We start from the raw sequence: 24,369 nt of genomic DNA, 5'->3' as shown, positions 1-24,369 counted from the left end.
TGGCAAAATCCAGAATTAATATCTAGAATAATATAGTTGGCGAAAAAGACCCCAAATATCAGTTATTAAAATCCAATAATTTAACTTTTTAATTTGAAAAAGAAAACGCTTGTTCGTTCAGCGTTTTGTTATTTTAACTCATGATAACGTTACATGATGTAGTGTAGCGTTTTGTTAGGATTAACTTGACAGAACGCTACAGAAGTGAGAAATAAGTTGACTAATAAGTTATTAAAATGTCTAGAAAAAAAGTAAAAGTACTCAAAGAAAAGTTAACATTCTCAGTTTAGTTTCTTATAAGTGCTTTTAACTTCTTTACACAAACGAGTTAAGAAAAAGCGGAAGCTAACTTACGAAAAGAAGTGCTTTTGTTAAACATGCCCAGTAATAGAATTATTATGGGCCTGTTTGTATTCGATAAGCGGAAGTTGCTTCTTACTTCTCCTTTTCTTAACCAGTTTAACCAGTTTATGGAAATAAGCTGAAGCACTTCTAAGAAAGTAAGAATGTTACTTTATCTCTTAGAACTTCTGTTTTTTTTCCAAACACTTCAGTAACTTATTTACTTCTCACTTCTAATCCACTTCTTTACTTTAAGCAATAATTACTTTTTTTAAGTTTGTCCAGACAGGTCCTATATCTTCCGATGATCAACAATTAAATAATTAATTCAACAAAAACATACACAAATAAAAAATTCAATTCCGGCTGAACAATCATTACTAGTTAAGTTTCGAATGATTACTGTGGGGCAATTATTCCTAACAACCCCTACAATAAACTACTCCCCCGGGTCAACAGTATACATCGATGGGGGCGCGACACGGATTTTAATGCTTTAATATAATATAATTCTGTAGCTTATTTTTAAGTTTTTTTTTTAAATAAAAATATAGATGTTATATTTTTATACTGAAAATGAAAATCTTAAAATTAAGTTATACAATTATGTTTTATAAGAGTCTTAAAATGCTTGTCGAGCAGTGAAAAGAAACGTATACAATTGACGGGGACTGGGGGACACATGGAGTAAAATAGAAGATGAAGTTCAACCACTCAACTATTATTACAATTTCAATTATATCCTTATAAGATCATAAAATATTTTATCCAAATAATTTGTTTACAAAGAGTACTCTTATAAACAAAAAAATTGATTATATCGATATCTAAACGAGATATTAATCAATTTGCAACAACCTGATTATTAACATAGAAAAAATCAAAATCCATCGAGTAAACCTGAATCCTAGCGCAGGAATTTTTCTCTATTATTGAAAATTTAGGAGAAAAATACAAATTGTAGAAAATACAAAACATTATCTGGCTGCAAGCTGTTTCATCACCTACCATATACAACCTTAATAAAGACAAATAATATATACCCTCATCCCAAATCATACGTTGACTCTTCCAAATTTACCCCTCAAACACTCCCCATTCACTCAAACCTACAGTGGCAATAACCGTAATTTCTTCAATATACAAGGTCAATTACTCCAGCTTTTACTCCCGCTCGTTCTTCCTTGTACTAGTAAAAGTAGTCTTCAACAAAGTTACATACACTCCTTTGTATCTATATTCGAAAACCCTAAAACCCCAAATTAGAAACATCTTAACCACTTTTTTTAATGAACTTTAACACTAAATCTCCGAATTTAATCGCTTCTCGAATCTAATTCAGCGTTGATTTCGCTTCTTTGCTCTCAGATTCTCTATTTATATCGCTGTAAGTTTCCAATTCGTTAATTATTGAGCTTAATTGTGTTTTTTCTCGTTTTAATTTAATTATATTTGTGTTTGTGTGTGTTTATAGTTCAGTTTATATAGACTAATGTGAGTTGCTAAATTGTGATTAACAAGTGATAAATGTTTGGTTAAACTTTAGCTTAATTTTACCTTGATTGTGTTTAGTGCTTTCGGTTTGTTAATAGAATGTTTTCTCGATTTGATTTGATTGTGTGGTGGATATTTGATAAATAGATAGCCTCGTTAAAGGAATAATTTTCTTCGGTCCCAACATTATAGAGACAGTGTAATTTTGACCTTAATAAATGTATAAAATTCTTAACTTTTTATACGATATGTGTGTGTTGTATGCTGTAGCCCAATTTTTGTTTTGTTTGCTCTTTTGTTAGTAATCTTTAATTAATTATACTGTTTACTTATACTTTGGCGTGTTATTCAATTTATAGACACTACAAGCATATTTATATACGCAGATGGAGAGTCAAGAGGTGTTGGATACTGTGGTAGTTTCGAATGGTAGTGTTGGGTTAGAGAGAGTGGATAGTGGTGTAAAAGGAAGTGGAGATGTGGATGTTGACTTTCTGGATGATTTGGATTCGTATTGGGAAGATGTTAATGAACGGTTGTTCATTTCGAGGATGGTGAATGATTCTATTATTAAAGGGATGGTGCACGGAGTTGAACAATTGGCGGATGATAGAGTTGCTGCCAAAGAATTGGAGCTGGCTAAGTTGAAAGGGTCTTTGAGGTTTTCATCTGGGCGTATGAATGGAATTGGTTTTTGTGAGCCAAAAGTTGAGGATAATGGCCAGTATTTGAGCTTAGCGAATGGCTACGTGGAGCATGATAAAATGAGAGAATCATTTTTTAACTTAAAATGTACCGCCAAGGAGCAATTAAATAAGCTTAAGAAAGAAATTGATGGCGTTCAAGGGTGTAATTCAATGAAGAAGATCAGCTCTAGCTCAGAATTGGTGGGATTGAGTGGCATTTTGGTAGGCACAGAGAATGGAAGTTTGACTGGTGTAGATAAAACAGTAGACGTTTTGAATGTGACTTTGGAAACCATTTTCAAGCACTTTGATGATATGCTTAATTTTTCCAATATAACTTTTAGTGAGTTGCAGCAGGAGCAAGGGTTTCAAAGGGACGTTGAAGCAGTGGTGATGCGAAGTGTCATTGGATGCAGTAGAAGGGAATGTGAAGAGAAACTGCAAGAGCGAGAAGCTGGATTTTGTCAAAGTGGGGAATGGCTTGATAAGTTCAATGAAATTTCAAATTTACGCGAAGAGCTAGAAACTGTTGTAAAGTTGCTTGGCAGCCATGAAACTGAACAACTAGTTTCTCATGGATCTGGTGATTTTGAACATTCTTATCGGAAGGGCTTAAATAATCTTATGTCTTTTCAAAATACACACAGGGAAGGAAATGGTTTTGTGGATGGACCTGAATCTGATCTGACTGATCTCTTTGATGCTTCAAGATTTAAGCACATGGGCAGAGATGAACTGGAGAAACATGTTGCCATTATGATGAGGAATTCTAAGAGGGATCACGAGTCTATTGTACAACGTATGACTGAGGAGTATATCAATTTGAAGGGTAAATACTTAAACAAAATGGGGCCATCTTTACCAATCAGGAAGGATAAAGAATTTGACATAATGAAGAAAAAGGTTGCGGAGATTATTTTGAAAATAGATGGTATTTTTTCTAATAATGAAAAGATACATACTTTTTGTGATAACACTTTTAGCTGTTTTAAAGATGGGGTTGATAAACTTCTGTTGGAAAATCAGGAACTTAAAGACTTCCTCACTGATAAGAATGATGAAGTGAACTCTTTGTCGTCTCAAATTTCAGATGCTGTTGAGGAAAACTTGCAACATTCGATAGCTGAAGGAATCTTTTCTAGTTTGCTGGCAAATTTAAGTTCCTTTATGGAAGATGCAAATGTTGAAACTTTTGTTCGTGAGGAGGTATATAAATGTGCTTTAAAGGAGATGAGTTCTCACGTCATATCTGGCTCCGAAAAATCAGAGCGTCAATTTATTAAATATATTAAAAGGTGTCAGCCTGAGGATGCAGATATTGAACTACAGATTACACAACAGATAGGCGAAGTGGCTTTAAGAGAAATTGTAAAGGATGCTACTGGACGACTTAAAGAATTGTACCATGAGTACTTGGATGAAAAGAACAATCGAGTTTCTCTTGAGATGGAAGGCTCAGAGAGAGAAACGAATCTCAGATTAAAAGAAGTAGAAATCGAAAAATTAAAACAAGAAGCAGTGTTGATGACGAAACTGATGGAAGAGAAAGATAGGTCAGCGAAGGAAGTGTCTGTGACATTAATGAAGAAAAATGAGCAGTTTGACCTTTATTCTCAAGAGCTTAATGGCCTGAGAGATTACACAAAAAAGCAGCAACAAACAATTTCAGACACCTGTTTAGAATTAGATGAAGTGAAGTGTGAGTTGAAGAAGGCACTAGAACAGGTTGAGGTGAAGGAGATGGAAATAAACAGCTTGGAAAAAAATCTTGAATCACAAAAGCACATTCTAGAGGATAATAATAAACTGAAAAAATCATATATTGAGCTAAACGAAGCGAGGCAGAATGATTTGCAATTGCTGAAGGCAAAAGAAGAAGTCCAGAAGAATCAAATTGAAGCCTTGTCTCATTATGCTGATGTAATGTCTAAGCAGTTTACTCAATTGGAACACAGAGTAGCCAAGGATATCAATTTAAACAATTCAAGGTATTTAGTTTTTCTTTTATCTTTCTTATGTGCGTGCTTATAAATAGATCTTCTTTGAAACATTCACCAATTCGTGGTCATGAATTTTCAGACATGTTCCGTTAAATTGTCTTTTTTTTTTTAAACATATCTTTTGTGTATTATAAACATAATGTGTAATTTTCCAGGTTGCTGTTCTCAAAATATCAGCTGGGCTGTCTTGTTGAGAAGGCTAGCATACTTACAAAAGCAGAGTGTCAGTACAGACAGAAGCTTGAAAAGAGATGTTCTGATCTTAAAATGGCTGAGGCTGAGGTAACGAGTGAATGTTTTTTTCATGCTATAAGCCCATTTATGGCATGCCTCTTTCTTAAAGAAATGAAAACAAAATGGATTGCAGAAATTAATATTGAACTTTGAGTTCAAGTACTTCCGAATCTTTTTACTAATGAACACTTTGTTCAAACGGAACAATATGGTGTGGTGATATGATTAATTGCTGCGCTCTTGGATTAAAGAGAAAGAAACTGTTAAAAACTTTGTAATTTTGCATACATAATTGAGGTTTCCTCTGTTTACAAATGATTAGTGTTATAATTCCAATTACTTAATATTTTGAAGGCACAGGCCTAAAGTTGCAGATTTATGCAGAAACTGAAGCCTATCACAGATTGAAATTTCCCTTGAATAGTTGAATGTACTGGATAAGTTAATGAGAAAACCCCTTTTGATGTGCTTGTTTAGCATTGTGGTTTTGATGAACGTTTTATTCGTAAAACGAATTCAGAATAAAATTTAGTAGAGCATTTGCCTGTAGAAGTGACTGTTCTTTCCTTTCAAAGAAAATTCGTGAAGATGTAGGTATAGTTGTGAAAAGTATATTGAGAGGCCACCTAGCAGCAAAGACAAACCTTCATTAAATTGTTGTTGTCCCTTACAGCTTGCATGTGTGATGTATGTCATTAGAGATGATTCTTTTCACCTTTTTAAAGGTAAAATCAATCATTTCTCAAAGAGTTTATGGTGTGTGTCTTTCGTCACACACACACACATATCAAGTCATATGAAATCCCATGTCATTATTCTTGGAATACATTTTGTGATATGGTATTGTGGGAACAACCGTGCGCTGATAACCTATTTGATTACCTTGTGAATAAATAGTGGAGAAGGGCTAGAAACACATCCTTGTTGTATCATAACAAAAACAACTACAACTATAAAAAGAGACTAGAAACTAATGGTATAATGTAATTTTATAGTTTGTAATGCAATGTTTTACAATTTGAACATGTTTATCTGAATTTTATGGAATGAATTTGGATTTTGCAGCCCATATCCTTACCATAGTGTCTTTCCATATAGGTTGATCTTCTTGGGGATGAAGTGGAAGAACTTTTAGGTCTTCTTGAAAAGATATATATAGCACTTGATCATTATTCTCCAGTCTTGCAACATTATCCTGGTGTAAGCTTTTTACACTTCGCTAATATCTTATGATCTCCCTTTGTATTTACAGTCTCTTGCTCCCTCCCACTCTCTCTCTCTCTTCTCCATTTTTCCTTCAATCTCTACTTTGCACCAGTTTCAAGATTGTTTGATTGTCTAAAACAATATTTTCATTAACAGTCCTTGTAAAAATATTGCATATTTTATTGTGTGAAATTAATTTAACGTATATTATTGATTTGGTTCGCTTACTTCTACAGATTATTGAAATCCTGAAGACGGTGAGAAGAGAGTTGAGTGGGGAAACTAGCAAATCGGTGTGATATTTTTGCCCGGTAAGCTTGCCAAATATTGTGTTTTCCCTATAGACCTAGAGATCGTGATGGAGAGGTTTTTATCAATTTTGCAAAAAATATCATCAGTAAAAGCTGTTGCTTTTTGGTTTTAATTTTAACCATTAGTATTCTTTTTAACCAATAGCAACATAGTCTTAGATACCTAGAACTTCGAAGGAAGAGTTTTTCAAGCATATAAAGCTTGAAACAAATTTCTTGTATTAGTAGATAAAAATATGGATGACGAAAATATAGAGTTAATTTTCTGACTTTTGATTGGTTGTGAGTTGCTCCGACTAACGAGATGCACATACCAGGTGACACAGAGAGTGTTGTGAACTGTACCCTTGTGGGCTTGTGGCTAGCCGAACGCGAGTACCTTCTGAACAACCTTGCAAACAGCAAATCAGATTTGGCCAGATGCTGATGAGTAGGCATTTTTGTTATTAGCAGATCTAGAATTAATACAATTTGGAGGTGTATTATATTGGTATAGCTTATAGGCAGATCTTTCATTTTTTTTAGTTTTCAGACAGCTAAGCAGCACAAGTCATATTTAGCGATATAGTTCTCCATTTTAATGCCTGTTTATGTGTCTCTCTGTAGCCTTCAATGTAAAGTTACTCCTCAGTGCAGTGAAAAAAAGAAACATGGTTTTCTATCTAGCCTCGTCCTGGTTATTACAATACCACAGTGATGGGAACGTTCATGTATGAATCCTATTATCCTCTATTCCAATTTCCACTGTCATATATGTTCTGTGTGTGTGTTAAGATACAAATGCATTAGCTGATTTATAGCTTAACAGGAAAGTCTTTATCATGGTGTGTGTATATTCCTAAAGTCACCAAAATTTTAAGAACGAATTCATATGGACAAACATGTAAAAAATTTGGTATTTACAACAAACATAGAGAAATAAATTAATAAAACACTTATGCAGATATATTAAATAATTACTATAATCATATCCGGCAGGGGAGGGGCCTGCCTTTCCTCATGATGATTAATTGGTTATAGCATGATGGAGCTGTTTCATGCATAGTGGCCTGGTGGTAGAGACTAGAGAGGCTGAGAGCTGGTCAGGTCTATTTGTCCCATACTAGTAGCTTATTCCCCTGAATTAAAAAAACTGGACAGAAAATACCAGACGCTCCAGAATTTAATTGTTTTTCATGGATCTGCATTAATTTTAGTGGTCAATAAACTAGCAGATACTGGGAAAGAAAAACCAACCACTATCATGCAACATGGGATAATAGGTTTAGGAATGGAAAACACTGAGGAATCATGAGCAGCGCGGAAATGGAATTGCAATGCACTGTGATGTTAGATGAGTGTAGCATTATGGCTGTGTTACTGCTCATAAGCTTACAAGTTACCAGTGATGATACCTGCCCAAAAAGTTATGCACCGAGAGATTCACAAACAAGTTGATAGATGTTGCCTTCAACTAATCCTCAAAACACCACGTTTTGGCTTGTGTATTACTTCCCTGTGCTTACACACCAAATACACATTTTGAGTATATTCCGCAAGCACCTAACATTATCTGTACTGCAGATCAATCTTAAATTTCGTCCGATGTAACTATACACTATTATCGTATTCCACTATGGCTGTCTATGGTATTCCCCATTTGCTTCTTTCGTTAAGTAATTCCAAGCCAGTAGAGCTGCCCCAACAGCAGGATCAACCTAAATAATCATGAATTCCATTAGCAGTAAGAATTATTAATGTCTTACGAATGTACTCTTCGAAATAAAAAACTTGAATATACAAAAAAGCAATTAAGAAAACTCATAATCGATCTTTCTTGTTTTCTTCCTAAAAGAAAGAAGATGAGTTCTTTCTTTTACGATCACTTAAGACCCGTGTGAGAAGAAAGTCCTAAAGCATTTATATATAAATATACAGTGAGAGAGTATACAAATATACAGAGAAAGAGCCTATCACTTGCCAGACCATTCTTTTTCTAGATAGCTAACACCATGGGCCATCCAGAGTAACATCCAATTATAATTAATCAATAATATAGAGCCTCAGAGTAACATGCATAACCTTAAGGACTCCATCCAATAATAACTAATCAATTATATGGAGCAAAGGTAGAAAAACTTTATTACTGATTTATCATGACAGATCAACACCATCAAAGCATTCAGGAGACTAGTTAATTATAAATCAAAATCCATATTCAACATTTGTAATACAAAGTAATGAGATTGTGGAGGAAGAGCACTATGAGGGAGAAAAGGTGATTATAGAAGGATATAATGATGGTGTATGAAATTATAAAGCTTACATAACGTACTTTAGAAAAACTTAAGGTTTTTTTTGTTGCTAATTTGAAGTTTAAGGTGTAAATAAGAGTAAAGAATAAATGAATACCACAGTAATTTGGTTAACAAATTATCTAGGCTCCTTGGTATAAAAGATAGTGACATTTGAAGTATCGATGCTAACCTTTGGTCTAACTGGAGTTGCACCAGGGTAGGTCCTCAATACACAGTTGATAACTTCTTTACCTATGTCCCACCTTTTGTTAGCTTCCAGGACACCGCCAACCATTACAATAGGAAAATACGAATTCCCATCTACAAGTGAATTGAAGATGAGAATTAAGTTATTTCTAGGGCAAACTAGTAGATGGTTGTCAAAACATAGTGGTATGCTTTCTAAGATATTGCAGCAGCATTGACATTTTAGAACTATGAAACTTGAGTTCAAACTTCATGTCCACACTACAAGTGCCGGCAGACCAAGATATTGACATTTTGATTTTCCTTATAAGAAGAAAACATCAATGTGAATATTTTGTTAGGTTGATATCACACCTTGCCCGCCCATGCCAAGTCGCTTGACAACAGCAATAACGCTTGAAGCCAGTTCTTGCACTGCGTCATTTAGAATTTGATTTGCAATCTCATCACCAGCTTCAGCGCAAGATACAACTACTGGAACAAGCGCTGCAATTCTTGCCCAAGATGGATCTGCATAGGTCCACCTAGATCCAGATACGGAAAAAGAGATAAACGTAGAAGTGGATTATGTGTTCACGTTTATCAGTTGATTCAATTTTTAGTCCTCTACTCCAGATCAATCATGCAAAATATATTGTCAAATATACAGAATACATAATGAATAGTATATTTATACACAAAAAAAGGGTTGAAGAAGTAATAAACTGAAAGCGGGGAAAGTAGCAGCTTGAAACTAGAGATTTATCAGCAACAATAGCATAGACAAGAACAAAAGGTGAGTGCCTGTAATTGATAGACTTATCAGCTGTCAAACTCCAATGTCAGCAAATTTTGTTGTATAAATTCAATTGACAAAGCAAGCTCGTTGAATTTGTTCTAACATAAAAAAAAACTGATTGGGGCATATATGTATAACATACACTAATTTTGACTAGTGGTTTATTAATGAGATTTGTTATCATCCAATTTTACGGGGGTAGTCAGACACAAACAGCATTGCCATAGAAAATATTCATTTGCAAACACAATTTCTAAATATTCCACTAAATTGTTAATTGTATTATATGAACTAGACTACTATACAAGCCAATAGGCAATAGCTATGGACCAACTTATTAATTGTATTAAACCACAAAAGCTATGGAGTCCGTATTCATTTGATATTAATAATAATAAAAATGGCAGCCATCAGAAGATAAAAGGGATCACATTGTCGCCAGGACAATAACTTATCTAGTGATTACATAGGAGGAAGGACACCACATAATATACATACCCTATGAGTTCATCTGGAGAAGGAAGACCAAGAGTCTGTAAAATCCTATCAGTGAGCATTGTCTGTGAATCACGGCCATCATGAGCCCTAATAACTGCAGTCAAGGCTTTTGCCGCAATTCCATATCCACTGTACAGTAAAGATGTAAAATAGCTTCATGAGTCCATTTAATTACGTTACCCCCTTAAAGCCACACACAACCTGTACTGAATATGTATCACGGCCACAGATGAAGCAAAATTAAACTTTACTTTGGCCATGATACATTAGAGTCTCTGCACCTCAGACATATATGAGATGTAAAGATCATTATCAGCAAATTTACTATGCACACATAAATCTGACAGAAGGCATGTAAACAATGTATCAAGACCGACCAGGTAAATAAATGATTGCTTAACAAAAGGCCCAAAGAAAGCAGGAACAAAGAAAAATATTTACAAAAAAAGGGAGACATGTTCCAGGCAAACCATAATCTGCATAATCAAGCTTCTCATCTGTCTTGATTAAACTCGCAGTTCATTATATTTTTAAGGTATCATGTCGATAAATACTGGGTTCTTTCCTGCTTCTCTACTTAATATCAGAGCATATCGGGCTAATATTTCATGTATTATATTCAAATTGATAATTCCGTAACCCTTGAAAGTAAATCAAATTATGAGACTCTTAAGAGTAAAAATTACAAACACATCAGCAAACAAAATTATAAATGTGCACTAGTGAACCATGTTGCATGCTTTACTAACTATTAACTAATGAAACGACCGGTCTAGACTTCCCCTGAAATGTACTACATAATCAGCTTGAAAAGGATTTATATAATTGATATTAAGTGCTGAGTTTAATGGTATTCCGATAGTCTTTAAGAGAATTTACAATAAGTGATTGAACCATGACGTTAAAAACAAATAATAAAATTATCAGTAACACAGAAAATGAGGACATATCATAAATATATAAGTTTTACAAACATAAGGTACTGCAATCTGCAATAAACTACACATGGTCTAACCTGCCCCAATCACCCAATATAGGGCCCGCACCAGCAGCACGAGCTTCTCGGCCATCTTCTGTGAATCCATAAGAAATGGTCCCTGTGCCTGCTATAAGAACGCAGCCATGAAGTTTTCCCATAGTCCCGCTTGCAAGAGCTGCCACGGCATCATTCTGAACATATAGCTTAACATGGCTTGGAAATATGTTCCTGTCAAAAGCAAAAAATTGACTGAAAGTCATAAAAAGGACACCAATTTATTAGTACAATGTAAGAAAATCAAAAAACTGAAAATTTTCTTAAATGTTAGAGATGCGGGTCATACCTAAATTTGTATGATTAATTTAGCTCATCTATCTTACAAGATAATATACCTGGCGAACTATTATTTATCTCGTGCCGCCATGCGGTTTCTCCAGAAGCTAAATATGATACATAAAAAATCAAGGAGTGCTACAATTTTAAATTAAATGCCACCAAGAAGTTCAGAATTTCCAGATGCAGTGTTTTTTCTAACCATCTTGTAGTATGATTTGGAACTTTTTCAACAAAGCACATCTTGCTACCATGTTACATCAATGTTTGAGTAGCTCCATTATCTTATTATATTGCCTTACTTTCAAGAAGGCAATCGAGTTATGTCGTATAATCATTACAGTTCAGACTGTAAAGGACTTCAGCTCTTTGCGGGCTTGATGATTTGATAAAAACTTGTTTGTGGTCTATTCAAAAATTAAACTGCAGTCGAGCTCCAAACTACAAACGATCCGGACTTGAACAAGAGTAGTTTGGTTATTTGAACTTGTGACAAGCCTGATAGATGTTAGGGAACAATAGAAAACCTAGATAGAATATAATAAACAAAAGCATACAGTGACTTTTGGCAAGTCAAACTAAACTAAGTATTCACAAACATGATAATCGAGCTTACGTTGAGCCAAACTCAATAAAATTTGTAGAAAACTAAAAACTGATCTTCGAGAATTGGAACTTTAACACTATATATTTTTTGGAAAAACACATTTTTCAATTTCGAATAAAACTTGAACACTGCAGTGTCTTGATTAATTGAGGTCAAGCTCTATCGTGTTTAGGCACCGCTCAATTCATTTTACCTTCCTAACTGCAGTCAAGAAGCTGGATATGGATTGCAAGAAATACTTGATGGATAATAAACTGTGTATAGACAGCTCGAAACTTAGCTAGAACCAACCTCAACCAATTTAATATTCTTTCTTGATCGTCTGGATGATTGACACCAGACACACCTAAACAAACAGCTCGAACAGCTGATTTCTTTGATCCTGATTTCAAAAGGGCCTCACTCATAACTTGTACCAATGTATCTCTTGCTGCTGTTTCTGCAAGCACAGACAGTCAAACAACTCACAAGTAAGATTCCTTAACCCAAGCGCCATTTATGCAAAATCAAAAACAAGAACATTACATTACATACATCCTAGGACTAATGTAACCATTCATTATTTCCCAAACTAAAGCCTAATTCAATTCCATTACATCAATATCAAAGAGAAAAAGAACATCCTTATCAGCCTCACACTACCCTAAAATAACCCGATTAACACAAACAAAACCCAATAATACGACATAATCAACCCACAAAATACTCAAACATCACAACGTTCCCTTCTTATTTAATGCATTCACATGAACCTAATATCAAAAAATCAACACCCCTAAGCCCCCCACGATGTGATCAACTCATACACACACAATCACACAAATACAAAAGATATAATTAAAGGGTTTTCTTGGAAAAACAAAAGGGTACTACCTCCAACACTGTTGTGATTAGAGCAGCCAGCAGCTGCCCGGGCAAGAACCGGAACTGGGTCGGCGAGTTGACCGGAAAAAGGAATACAAACACAAATAGTAGAGGTAGTGCCACCATCTAAACCCAAAATCACACCCAATTCATCATCAACCCCATTTGTAATTCCCCCATTGCTTCGCTTATCATTCATTGCATCAATCACTTACTGACCCAATTCACTGAATATTGGAGTGTTTGTGTGTATTTTCTTGGATTTGATTATGGGTTGTGTGTGACCAATCTGCTGTGCAGGCGAGTAATGGGAAATTAGCAAGTCGTTGGCATATGAATATCTTATCAAATCCGTCATTTTCATTGTGTCGTTATCATACTTCTTTTTCGGGTTAATTATCTAGTTGGTCACTGAAATGGGCTTAATGTATCAAGTTGGTCACTGAACTCAAAACGGCATCAAGATGGTCACTGAAGTGGCCATAAATATCAAACAAGTACCTTGAAATATAAGTTCAAGCAAAAAAATTATTATTTATAAAGTTTTACACATTATTTTTGAATGTTACCAAACCCAAGTAAAATGTTACGACTTCTAATATTTATGATAATAAATTCAGATTTTATCAAATTTATTTATTATTTATTTTTAATTAAAACAAAAAAATAAATATATAATAAAATATAAATAATAAATAAACTTGATAAAATCTAATTTTATTATGATAAATATTAGAAGTCATAACCTTTTACTTGGTTTTGGTAACATTCAAAAATAATGTGTAAAACTTTATAAACAATATTTTTTCTGCTTGAACTTATATTTCAAGGTACTTGTTTGATATTTATGGCCACTTCAGTGACCTTCTTGATACCGTTTTGAGTTCAGTGACCAACTTGATACATTAAGCCCACTTCAGTGACCAAGTTGATAATTAACCCCTTCTTTTTCGATCATCGCTCTATTTAATTTACAACAATTTTTTCCTCCATTTTTATATTGTCTTCAAAACTTTGACCAAATATTTCCTTTGAGTTTTGAAAGAATATTTCTGAACAAAATATATTTATATGAGATTTTTCAATATGTGTTTTAAAATTGTTTCAAAAAATATATATGTGTGTTTTAAAATAACAAACTATGTGTCATATTATAGTCAATTGCTTGTTATATCTATAAATTTAAATTTAAATTATGTTTTAACTTTTAACTGATTTGAAAGTTTATCATGTTATTGACCAAAAATTGAAAATATTACTGACATAAAATTCTATATATTTCTCGAGCTATTTGTTATCTTTTATATAGCCGGTCTTTCAATAACAATACCTTCATCTTGATAAAAAAAATTATTACTTAAATGTTAAAAGAATTACTGGCTCATCGTTCCTAATTCTTTGAGAATCTCGTATGATATATTGTTACAACATGTATTTGTATTTGATTATAATATGTTTTTAAATCATTCACATCGAGATCAGTTATTCTCTCCTCTCATTATCCACTCACTCTTTTTATCTCTCTCTTACTCTCTATCCTCGCTCTCTTCTCCTTATCCTTCTAATCTCGTTGTCTCTCTCTACGTCCTCGGAGAAAGAGGCTGCCACCAATTGTTACAGATGTCGCCGCCCTTCATTGCATATGTTATTGCCGTCGTCGCCGATAGTTGTAAATGGTCAGGTTGCAGCTATGCGTGTGCAGCGACGAAGAGATGCTGAGATAGGGATATGAAGCCAGGAGGATGAAGTCGGGGCTGGATAGAGGAAGTGAAGGTGGATTCTAATGGTGATAGTGGGGAGTGAAGGAGGATGATGCTGATACTCGTCGATGGCGGCGGAAAGAACGGGTATAGGAAGTGAGGCAAGTGCGGAGAGGGAGAAAAAGTGTGTTGGTTGTTTTTGAGTTGATCTCTAGTTTGTTGTTTTAGTTGTTTTTTTGGTTGTAATGTTTATTGATTTTGCTTTTGCAATTATTTTTGTAGTTGTTTTTGTGTTATTGTTAATGGCCACGCAGGGGCTTTCATTTTTAGCCATTTGCAATTAGTTGCAACTTATTATACAATTAAATGTAATTGTTAAAAGATTTTTTTCAAATTGCATTTGAGGTTGTATATATGATTGCCATAAGTTGGTTGCATATGTAATCTCCGTATTTTTGCAAATATTTTTTGAAATATTTTTTTTTGCAATTTGTTGAAAAAATGACATTAATTTTGTAAAAAGTCGTTTAAACTTGGGTATTTATGAAAAAAGTTCTAAAAAATATTTATAATTTTTTAAATTCAAAAGTCAGTTTAGGCCTGTAGGCATTAAAATCGGGATCGCCCACCTTTCAAAAAAAAAAAAACCCTTTTTAAGTATAAGAAAATTAATCGGAAAGAACATGAGGCACAAATCTCACTAGCGAGGCCTAAAACGCGAGGGGGTATAAATACATAGAGTCTCCACCGAGTCAGACTCAGCTTTACCCCCAACGCTAATCAACAAACAGCAAAACCCTAGTGCAAAGTGAAGCTACTGCAACTCTTTTTCTATATCTAAAATCTCAAGATGCCTCCAAAATCAGCTAAAGCTGCGCCCGTTGAGAAGCCAATTCTCGGTCGCTTCTCTTCTCACCTTAAGATTGGAATCGTATGCTCATTTCTCTCCCATTTTTATCTTTATCTATATTGTCTATTTGTTCACAACTTAATTCGTCTTGATTGTCTTTACCTATATGTGTTTTTTGTATATTTTTATTGAATTTGTTTCGATTTAGTTGTATATGGAACTCGAACAATCATTTCAATTCAGTTACTTTAACTGACTCAATCGTATAGCTATAACTGCAATTAACTGTGTGAACTTTAGGACTTGAAATTGTAAGTACGTTTTAGGTCAAGCTGATTCCGTAAATTGATTTAGATATGTATGTAATTTGAACTATCATTTCGGTTCAGTTACTTTAAGTAAAACAGGCAGTAGCTAGAATGCGACTTAACTATATGGACTGAAGATTGCGATTGTGAACCAAACTGTTTTTTTATTCTTTTGTTTATATGTTGAACTCCGATCAGAAAAGGTTTTGACGTAGTTATATATGAAACTTGAACAGTTATTTTTGTTCAGTTGCTGTAATTGACTCAGTTATGTAGCTATATATGATTCTACTACCTGCTGTTGTAACTAACCAACTGTGTGAAATGTGAAGATCGGAATTGTGATATATATTCTTTATTTTCTATGTATTTGAACTTTGATTTGAATTCGTTTAGTTTCATTAATCTATGAGACTAGGATAAGTTTATCGTGCAATTATTAAGACCGACCTGATTATGAAGTTATATGTGTTTTGTTGTCATTCTGATTTGTAACTGTTTAAAGTTTGTAGACTCGGTGTTTAAGTTAAAGTTTGGATATTGATGTAGAACTTGATGCTGAAATGAACTAATTACACGGAATTTGAAGAATTTTTTTACCATCTTTTGGAACCGAACCAGTCACATTGCTGTGTGTTTTTGTGTTTAAACTTCTCACATGGCATTGGTGTTTGCAATCTTGTTTTATTGGTGATTACTTATTTTCTTGACCGGTCTTTTAAATTAACTGCGAGTCTTATTGTTTTTCTTGGATTTCAGGTTGGAATGCCAAATGTTGGCAAATCTACTCTTTTTAACACGCTCACTAAATTGTCAATACCGGCTGAGAATTACCCTTTTTGTACTATAGAACCTAATGAGGCCCGAGTGTACATTCCAGATGAACGGTTTGAATGGCTTTGCCAAATGTATAAACCAAAAAGTGAGGTTAGTGACTTCAGTGCCCAATATATGATGCGATTTACAAATACGTTACTGGAATAATATGTAATTGTTTAGCTGATGAATTTCATTTTCATTGGTTTGATTGGAACCAATAAATAACTTAGAATTCTCAGGTGTAGCTGAGGTCGCTACTGGTCAACTGTGTTGTTAATCAGTACTGACTTGCACCTTCTAAAGATAGCTGAGATTCCATGTATTCAATTGCATTTACTTTTGTTATTTGGTTGGTCAGGTAGCAGCTTTTCTTGAAATCCATGATATTGCTGGGCTTGTTAAAGGTGCTCATGAAGGTCAAGGACTTGGGAACAATTTTTTGTCTCACATCCGTGCAGTTGATGGCATTTTCCATGTCTTGCGTAAGATTGCTATTTTTCTTTGCATTATCATTTTAAGCCATTTTATGTAAATAATACCATTCTTTCTTCTTTTTTTTCTTTTTGAGATGGCCTTTGGAATTGTTATTATTATATCTTTACATGTCAATTATCTACTTGCTACTATAGCCTGTTATTTAATCCAGTACACGAAATTTGTTTTCTATTTTCATTTTAGTAGAACTTAGATCATATCAAATAGTACGAGCATCGGAAGCCATGGATCCATTCTCTAATAGATAACTATTAATCAGAAATTGCCAAGTGTATCTTATGTCAGGTTGATGTGAATTAGGATTTATTATTTATCTAGACACGCTCTTTATCAGTTTTTAATAGATGCAAATTGTATAAGCCATTTGAATCTGTAATTGTATTAAAGCTCTTTTTCATTTTTTATTACTTTTAGCTGTATAAGATTTGTCAATCTATGTCTATGTTTTTGGTTATACGTTTGTGCTTTAAAAAGTAACTTGTAGGTGTTATACTTATCTAGTTATTTAATATTTAGTTATTTGCTATCTAAGTGAAAAATTGCATGGAAGCTCACATCTCATCTTCGATTATCTTTCTTGGCTCTACTTTGTGGTTAGTGGTAGCTACTATACCAACAATGTTATAATGGGTTAATCAAATTCTCTTGGTGGAATCTTGAAAGTATAAATAATTTTTATGTGGATGAATATGAACACTGAACAGTGAACAATGAACACTAAAACATAAGAGGTATTCAAGTAGGAAACTTGGTAGACTTATAACAGTAACAAAATTATAGAAGTTTTTGAGTTAGGTAACTTGCCAAATATTCACCCCCGCTTGTTGGTGTTTATACTTTGTATTTATGTTCTTTCTGTATCAGGTGCTTTTGATGATCCCGAAATTACCCATGTTGATGACACTGTGGATCCGGTGAGGGATCTAGAGACCATAAGTCAAGAGTTACGGCTCAAGGTAATGTTTTTATGCGTTAATAAATTTTATGATTCCACAAGAAGTTGAGTTGGCGAGTTCTTTTTTTTTTTTTTTTTGCTTTCTAATAAAGCTTCACCCTGAAGCCTGATGTAAATGGTACACAAGGAAAAGATTTGATTATAGCCGGGTGATCTTCAATGTTTTAATTTAGAGATTGATAAAAGTCACTGGGGTTAGTTATGGTGATTAAATTGTTAGAAATATGGCAGGCTCTTTTTTAAAACATATAATTGTTTCCTTTTAATTTAATTGTCATTTATAGGCATGCTTTCATCCTTTTGTAGTCGTAGAGTCTCTGTTCCTGGGCAGGTTCGTTCTTTTGGAGGAATAAGCACTATTTTTCTAAATATAAGATTAGCCATGTGTTCTAATTAATTTTTGCATCTTGTGGTTCCTTTGATCTGCTTTGTGGAATGGAAACACTGATATATACAGTTTTGTTTAGTAAACATGCCCTCAGCTGGCCATATTATGATGGACATATGTTTAGTTTTTTGAGCTTTGTAGTAAAATTTGCTGCAAGCTAGAATTCAATTCAATGAAATTGATTGTGTATCAACAATTGTAGTTTCCACCAGGCAACCTTTGTTAATTCAAATTACTTATTCTTGACTTGTCTGTTAAAAATGCTGTCTCACAATTGTCTTTTACATAAATAAAAATTCTCTTTCAAATACTTGTGAACGATTTTGCTCCTCATGTAAAAGATGATCGTGATTTTTTTTTTTAATCTTTACAACCAAGGATCTTGAGTTCATGGCAAGAACTATTGAGGATGTCGAGAAGAGCATGAAGAGGAGCAACGACAAGCAATTAAAAGTAGAGCATGAAGTGTGTCTGAAGGTCTGTAGAACTGACATTTATCACATTCATATTCGGTGACACACCTTAATATATTATATATGTATATGTGTGCGTGCGTGCGCGTATATGTTTATTACTTAAAAAGTATCTGGAACTATCTATAATCAAATCTGTTCCGTTCCCTTAATTAGTTCCCCACATATTTAGTAATCGAGTTTTATATTTGTTAATGTGATATTAATATTTAATATTACATCAAGATTGGCATAGGTAGGGGTTTAAAGCTGTATCCCTGATCCCGAACTCCCAAAAAAAGTGTGTAGCTATATACATATATGTTTAGACTTTAAAGAAGTTTCTGGCATGTTTGTTCTCTCATCACCAACATGAACGTATCTGCTTAGTTCTTAGAGAACCACGTAAGGATATATTCTTTGTATGCACAATACTCCCTTGATGTAAATAGCATATATAAAGATATATCCTAGCATCTCATTATATCTTATAATTTATATATCATCTTTTATTGTACAGTGCATTGCAGAATAAATTTGTTGTGGCAATTGAACAAGTGCCTCGAAAATGTAATAACTACTGCCACATATATAGTTAGACAAACCTATTCTTTCTATTTTATATTAGTTACTCTTTATTATATCAAGTTATTAAGAAGTGCCTCATCTGCTAAGACCTATAACTAAACAATTCTAATTGCTGTGTATGATATGTATGTAAATGATCTTCCTGTAACAGTAATTAAACCTTAATTTAGTTTAGTAGCTTTATGATGTTCCATTATATAAATTCTGTATGCAGATTTAGCTCATTATTTTAAATGTGGTGCTTCGAAAATATTTCAGGTCAAAGCTTGGCTTGATCAGGGAAAGGATGTGCGCTTGGGAGAATGGAAAGCAGCCGAAATTGAGATATTAAATACTTTTCAATTGCTCACTGCTAAACCTGTTGTGTACTTGGTGAGTTCTCTATTCCCAATCCCCAATAACTTTAGCTGTGAGCTTGTGGTGGTGCTTATATATACAGATTAGCTGATAGTTTGTCTTTGGTATAGACTTTTTGTGAATGTGAATGTATACGTTTATACAGATTCAGTGATAGCCTGTCTTCCCTTAAAGACGTCTGGTGAATATAGGCATTGATATATTTTAGCTTTGGCAAATATTAGGCATGTCGAAGTAGGCCACATCTGTATCAATAGCTAGTAATCTAATGTTCTAAAAAAAAACATCAAGATCATTCTGTAGCTAATATGGAATTTTTTTCTTCTTTCTCTAACACGGTTGGTTACCTCTTTATAATCACATAAACAGAAATAATCTAGTTTATTTGCAGGTAAACATGAATGAGAGAGATTATCAGAGAAAGAAGAACAAGTTTCTTCCCAAGATTCATGCTTGGTAGGTTTATTTTCTTGTCAAACAATTTTTGTTATGGTTGCGTTCTTTCACAAGTGGTTACTCACCAGTGTAACTATTGGTGCTACATCATCACTGTACTGGTACCTGAAAGGTTATTAGAAAGGATCAAGAGGAAAAGAAAACATATTCCTCTTTTATGGCTATGTTTTTTAGCAGATACAACGTTTTTTGGCTATTTACTTGTCCAGATATATGCCTGTTTGGTTATTTCCTGGGGCTCTGATTGGGGATAAGGCCAAGTTATTTTGGTTCTTCATTAATATAAGATGAATTATAGTATCATGCTTTTCAAGAATGTTTCTGTTGTCTGTCACAGTGGGAGGTTTAGGCTGAACTCTTTATATAGGATGAGTACGCATCTTATATACTCCCTCCGTCCCATTTTAACTGCTTTTGACTTTTTTACACGTATTTTAAGGTGTTAAAAAAATCACATCTAAATATAATTTTTCTTTATAAAATTTATATCAAATAAAAATTTAGAATCTAAACTTTTATTTGATATAAGAATTGAATTTTTTTATCAAGCGTAGATATTGTCTTTTTGCACCTCAATATACGTGTTAAAAAGTCAAACATCAGTTAAAATGGGACAGAGGGAGTATCATCTTTTACATATCACTGTGTTTGCTGTTCCTGTAGTTGTTAAGCAAAAAATAGTCCTGTTTTTTGAGCGTCTATTAATAATACCAGTGTTCGTTTGCGTAATCATTAGAGTACTGCTTGTGAAAAAGCTATGCCCATTAGCACATATAAGAGTTTTGACAATTTTCACATATTCAGTGAAGATGATGTACACTCGAGAATACAAGTGAATAGAAGTCATGTTCAAGTTTCTGCAAATAATGGAAGCTGTCTCCACAAAAACTATAGATTATAAATTTGGCACAACTTGAATCAGTAGTTTCCCCGTAATATATGATTGAACTTGGATAGTTACTGTGAGAGAAAGTACAGTCCCTCGTTTCGAATGGATACACGAGCTCAGTCAAAGCCGATTCTTTGAACTATAATGTTCATCATGTTCTTGGGGCTTTCTATGAAATCCCAAGTTCTTTATGCTTAAAGAAGAAATTCAATTAGTTTTCATACTGGTTTCTGTTCAGTTACAATTTCTGTGTGTATAATTCAGGGTTCAGGAGCATGGGGGTGAAACTATGATCCCTTTTAGTTGTGTGCTAGAAAGGAATCTTGCTGATATGCCTGCAGATGAAGCTGCAAAATACTGCGAGGAGAAACAGTTGCAAAGGTTAGTGCAGGATGCTGCCTGCTATTGAGGAGTTATAATGGTTTGTTGAATGTACAATTGGAATAGCGTAGAAGTGATTATGAATAGTTAAGATGACATCTATTATCTGAAATGCAGCGCACTACCAAAGATCATCAAGACTGGATTTGCAGCTATCAATCTCATTTACTTTTTTACAGCAGGCCCTGATGAGGTATGGCATTTTCTTTTGCGTAATTGTTCTGATATAGTGAATTTTATGTTATTAATTTTTGTGTCAAGAACATGAATGTAAATGTCATTTGAAAGAAACCATTTAATTTTACGTTTTTTGCAATTACCACCAAATTAAATGTTTTCTTTAAGTGATATTTACATTTATGCTACCCGACTGCCACTATACGTGTACAATGGATATAACTAATTCTTTTGCAGGTTAAGTGCTGGCAAATTAGGCGTCAATCAAAGGCTCCGCAGGCTGCAGGAACAATTCATACTGATTTTGAAAGAGGTTTTATTTGTGCTGAGGTAAATTGATGCATGATTTCTTTTTCGAATTTGTAGTTTTCTCCGAAATTAGACAAGAGTAACATCATGACAATAACAATTTAAGTAACTGGTCTTACTTCATAGTATCTGTCTAAGTCAGAGAGCAACTTTATGAAATTACTTGTGTCCGAGTCTCTTTTCTGTCATTGAACTTCTTTGATTCTTAATTTTCCACAACAGTTTCTGGAGCATCATCATCATTTGCCAAATTTTCATTATTTTCAAGAAGAGTATATTTTATTCTTGAAGAACACACCAAATTACTTACAAGTACTATCAAGTGAAGTAATAACAATATGCTAAATTGCTGACTCTGTGGTAATTGTTGGCAGGTAATGAAATTCGATGATCTCAAGGAACTTGGTAGTGAATCAGCAGTGAAGGTATCTTTTTTGTTATTTGTGGTTCTTATTATACTGTATCTCTCTGTAAAGAGACATCTTACATTGAAAATTCAGAATATTTCTTGGTATTTGGTAAAATGAACTGGTGAAATATTTTTTGCTTGTTGCACTAGTGTTTCTTTTGGTTTTTGTATATCAGAATTACTTAACCAAAGAATAAATGTGTATATGATCATCACACCCCCATATACATACACACACTGACACTCCTACTTAAAGAAACATTGATATTTACCTATGATTTATATATCATTAATTTAAAAATCTCTTTCCCCGGTCAACACATTTTTGATGTAAATATGATAAAATACTGCATAATACTTTCTTTGCTATCCAGGCTGCCGGGAAGTACAGACAAGAAGGGAAGATGTATGTGGTCCAAGATGGAGACATAATATATTTCAAATTCAATGTAACTAGTGGAGGGAAGAAATAAGAAAGCGTTACTACTGAAATAGAAAGATTGAATCTATAATTACAAGCTTAATTCCTATGAGAAAAATATACATGTTTTGTAACATTCGCTTGTAAGTTGTAATACTTGATTTTCTTACTAAGCTAAATCATGTTTGTTTGATGTGAAATTTAGAACCTATTCAATCTAGCAGATTTTGTGTGTAGTCTGTCATTTTCCCAAGTCTGATTCACTTGCTAAGCCAGAGGCATGTCCTGTTGTCGTAAAATTCAATAATCTATTTGAAGTCGGAATGGATTTTGCCTGTGTCCTGCCTTCTCCAAGTCCGGATGTCACCCGGTTCCATGGCTAGTGCTCTAAAAATGCTTGGCCCTTAAAGTTATTTTGTTAGGAATGTAATATTGCTTGTCCTTCAAAGTCTTTCATTATGTATATGCTTTGGAAAGATACAATGACATAGTGGTGGTTTATTTGTCCTCTGCAAAATGATTAACTGCGTCGCCTATAAAGATTAACCTAATCCAACTCGAACTTTTTCTTGAGCTGTAAGTTGGTGAATTTCACATTCTCTTGGGGCATGTGAATTGTGATGGCGGAAACGGTGATAGGATCGAGATTGCACATGAGCCGGAGCTGGAATTTTTTTGCTGCTACTGAAATCACTGAAAATACTACTGTGGGTACAATTTCAAATCAAAGCGTGCATTTCAAATTAAACTACGGGCAAATATATCCTCCTCATGAAGAAAAATCTATTGAAGAAATAACCACCATAAAATGATAATTTAACTATATCAAGTATCAACCTCAATTCACATTGCAACGCATTTTGTTAAGATTTCCATTAACAATAATTTAGGAATCTCTGCCTAAATTGCAAGACCCCATCCAATATCCATAGTATTCCATACACACATTATACATGACCACAAAACCTAGTCAAAAGGGCATTAGTGGGGCCCATATATTACAGACTGTGACAGTCCACGCTCTCCCATGCTGCTGTCTGTCTGCTCTTCTTCAGTGGCTACATCACTTGTCCCCCAAACAAGGACCTCACTTCTATATTTAAAATTAAAAATTCTCAATGCCTATTTCCCACCTATTACACCTCCACTGTGTGTAAAAAACAATACTCCCTCCGTTTCAAATTATATGTCCATTTTAAAAAAATCACACAGTTTAAGAAATGTGGATGTTCATGAATTAATTGCATTAAATGATCAAAATATGTGGAGTGAGATTGATATAGGAAATATAAATAAGAGATATGTGGAGTAGAATTGACTTTTAAAAATATCATTTTGCATTGAAAGTTGAAGCGGACAAGTAATTTGAAACAATTTTCTTTTTAAAATGGACATGTAAATTGAAACGGAGGGAGTAATATAATCACACTAAATTCCATCGTTTCCCTCTTTACTTTCCCTCCCATCTAATTTTTCTTGCTAATCGGAGTTCTTTTAGTGAAATAAAAAAGGACCCATTTAAAAAAGATGGAATTTTGATAAACGGGTCATTTTGAAATAACCAAAAGAAATACATTTAACAAGTGAAGAATGTGATATC

The 24,369-nt window shown here is 33.8% G+C and overlaps 3 protein-coding genes across 4 annotated transcripts; 2 read left to right on the top strand and 1 right to left on the bottom strand.

Annotated features, from left to right (window-relative positions):
- The first annotated feature begins 1,486 nt into the window (after positions 1–1,486).
- Positions 1,487–7,025, top strand: LOC108204571 (WPP domain-associated protein). Of its 2 annotated transcripts, none has more exons than XM_064085785.1 (6): positions 1,487–1,729; positions 2,196–4,510; positions 4,678–4,804; positions 5,855–5,956; positions 6,199–6,273; positions 6,591–7,025. In XM_064085785.1, exons 2-5 carry the CDS (start codon positions 2,223–2,225, stop codon positions 6,259–6,261), a joined length of 2,580 nt encoding a protein of 859 aa, XP_063941855.1. In that variant the 5' UTR covers positions 1,487–1,729; positions 2,196–2,222; the 3' UTR covers positions 6,262–6,273; positions 6,591–7,025. The 2 variants fall into 2 exon arrangements, with proteins under 2 accessions (XP_063941855.1, XP_063941856.1); XM_064085786.1 differs by having other exon boundaries at positions 1,561–1,729; positions 2,223–4,510.
- A 669-nt stretch (positions 7,026–7,694) lies between these two features.
- On the bottom strand, positions 7,695–13,159 carry LOC108206469 (uncharacterized). The gene is made up of 7 exons (XM_017376783.2): positions 12,825–13,159; positions 12,243–12,390; positions 11,048–11,239; positions 10,033–10,161; positions 9,111–9,280; positions 8,740–8,870; positions 7,695–7,970 (listed from the first exon to the last, which is right to left on the bottom strand). Exons 1-7 carry the CDS (start codon positions 13,012–13,014, stop codon positions 7,887–7,889), a joined length of 1,044 nt encoding a protein of 347 aa, XP_017232272.1. The 5' UTR covers positions 13,015–13,159; the 3' UTR covers positions 7,695–7,886.
- A 2,039-nt stretch (positions 13,160–15,198) lies between these two features.
- LOC108205028 (obg-like ATPase 1) lies at positions 15,199–22,985 on the top strand. The gene is made up of 12 exons (XM_017374775.2): positions 15,199–15,446; positions 16,433–16,600; positions 16,851–16,974; positions 17,852–17,943; positions 18,709–18,807; positions 19,629–19,742; positions 20,119–20,183; positions 21,337–21,453; positions 21,571–21,646; positions 21,868–21,960; positions 22,314–22,364; positions 22,723–22,985. The coding sequence occupies exons 1-12, from the start codon at positions 15,366–15,368 to the stop codon at positions 22,819–22,821; spliced, it is 1,179 nt and encodes a 392-aa protein (XP_017230264.1). The 5' UTR covers positions 15,199–15,365; the 3' UTR covers positions 22,822–22,985.
- Positions 22,986–24,369: the final 1,384 nt, after the last annotated feature.

This window comes from Daucus carota, chromosome 1 (genome assembly GCF_001625215.2).
Source record: "Daucus carota subsp. sativus chromosome 1, DH1 v3.0, whole genome shotgun sequence".
Classification (NCBI taxonomy): domain Eukaryota; kingdom Viridiplantae; phylum Streptophyta; class Magnoliopsida; order Apiales; family Apiaceae; genus Daucus; species Daucus carota.
The sequence above is the reverse complement of the archived record's forward strand: the minus strand, read 5'-3'. Positions and strand labels throughout refer to the sequence as shown.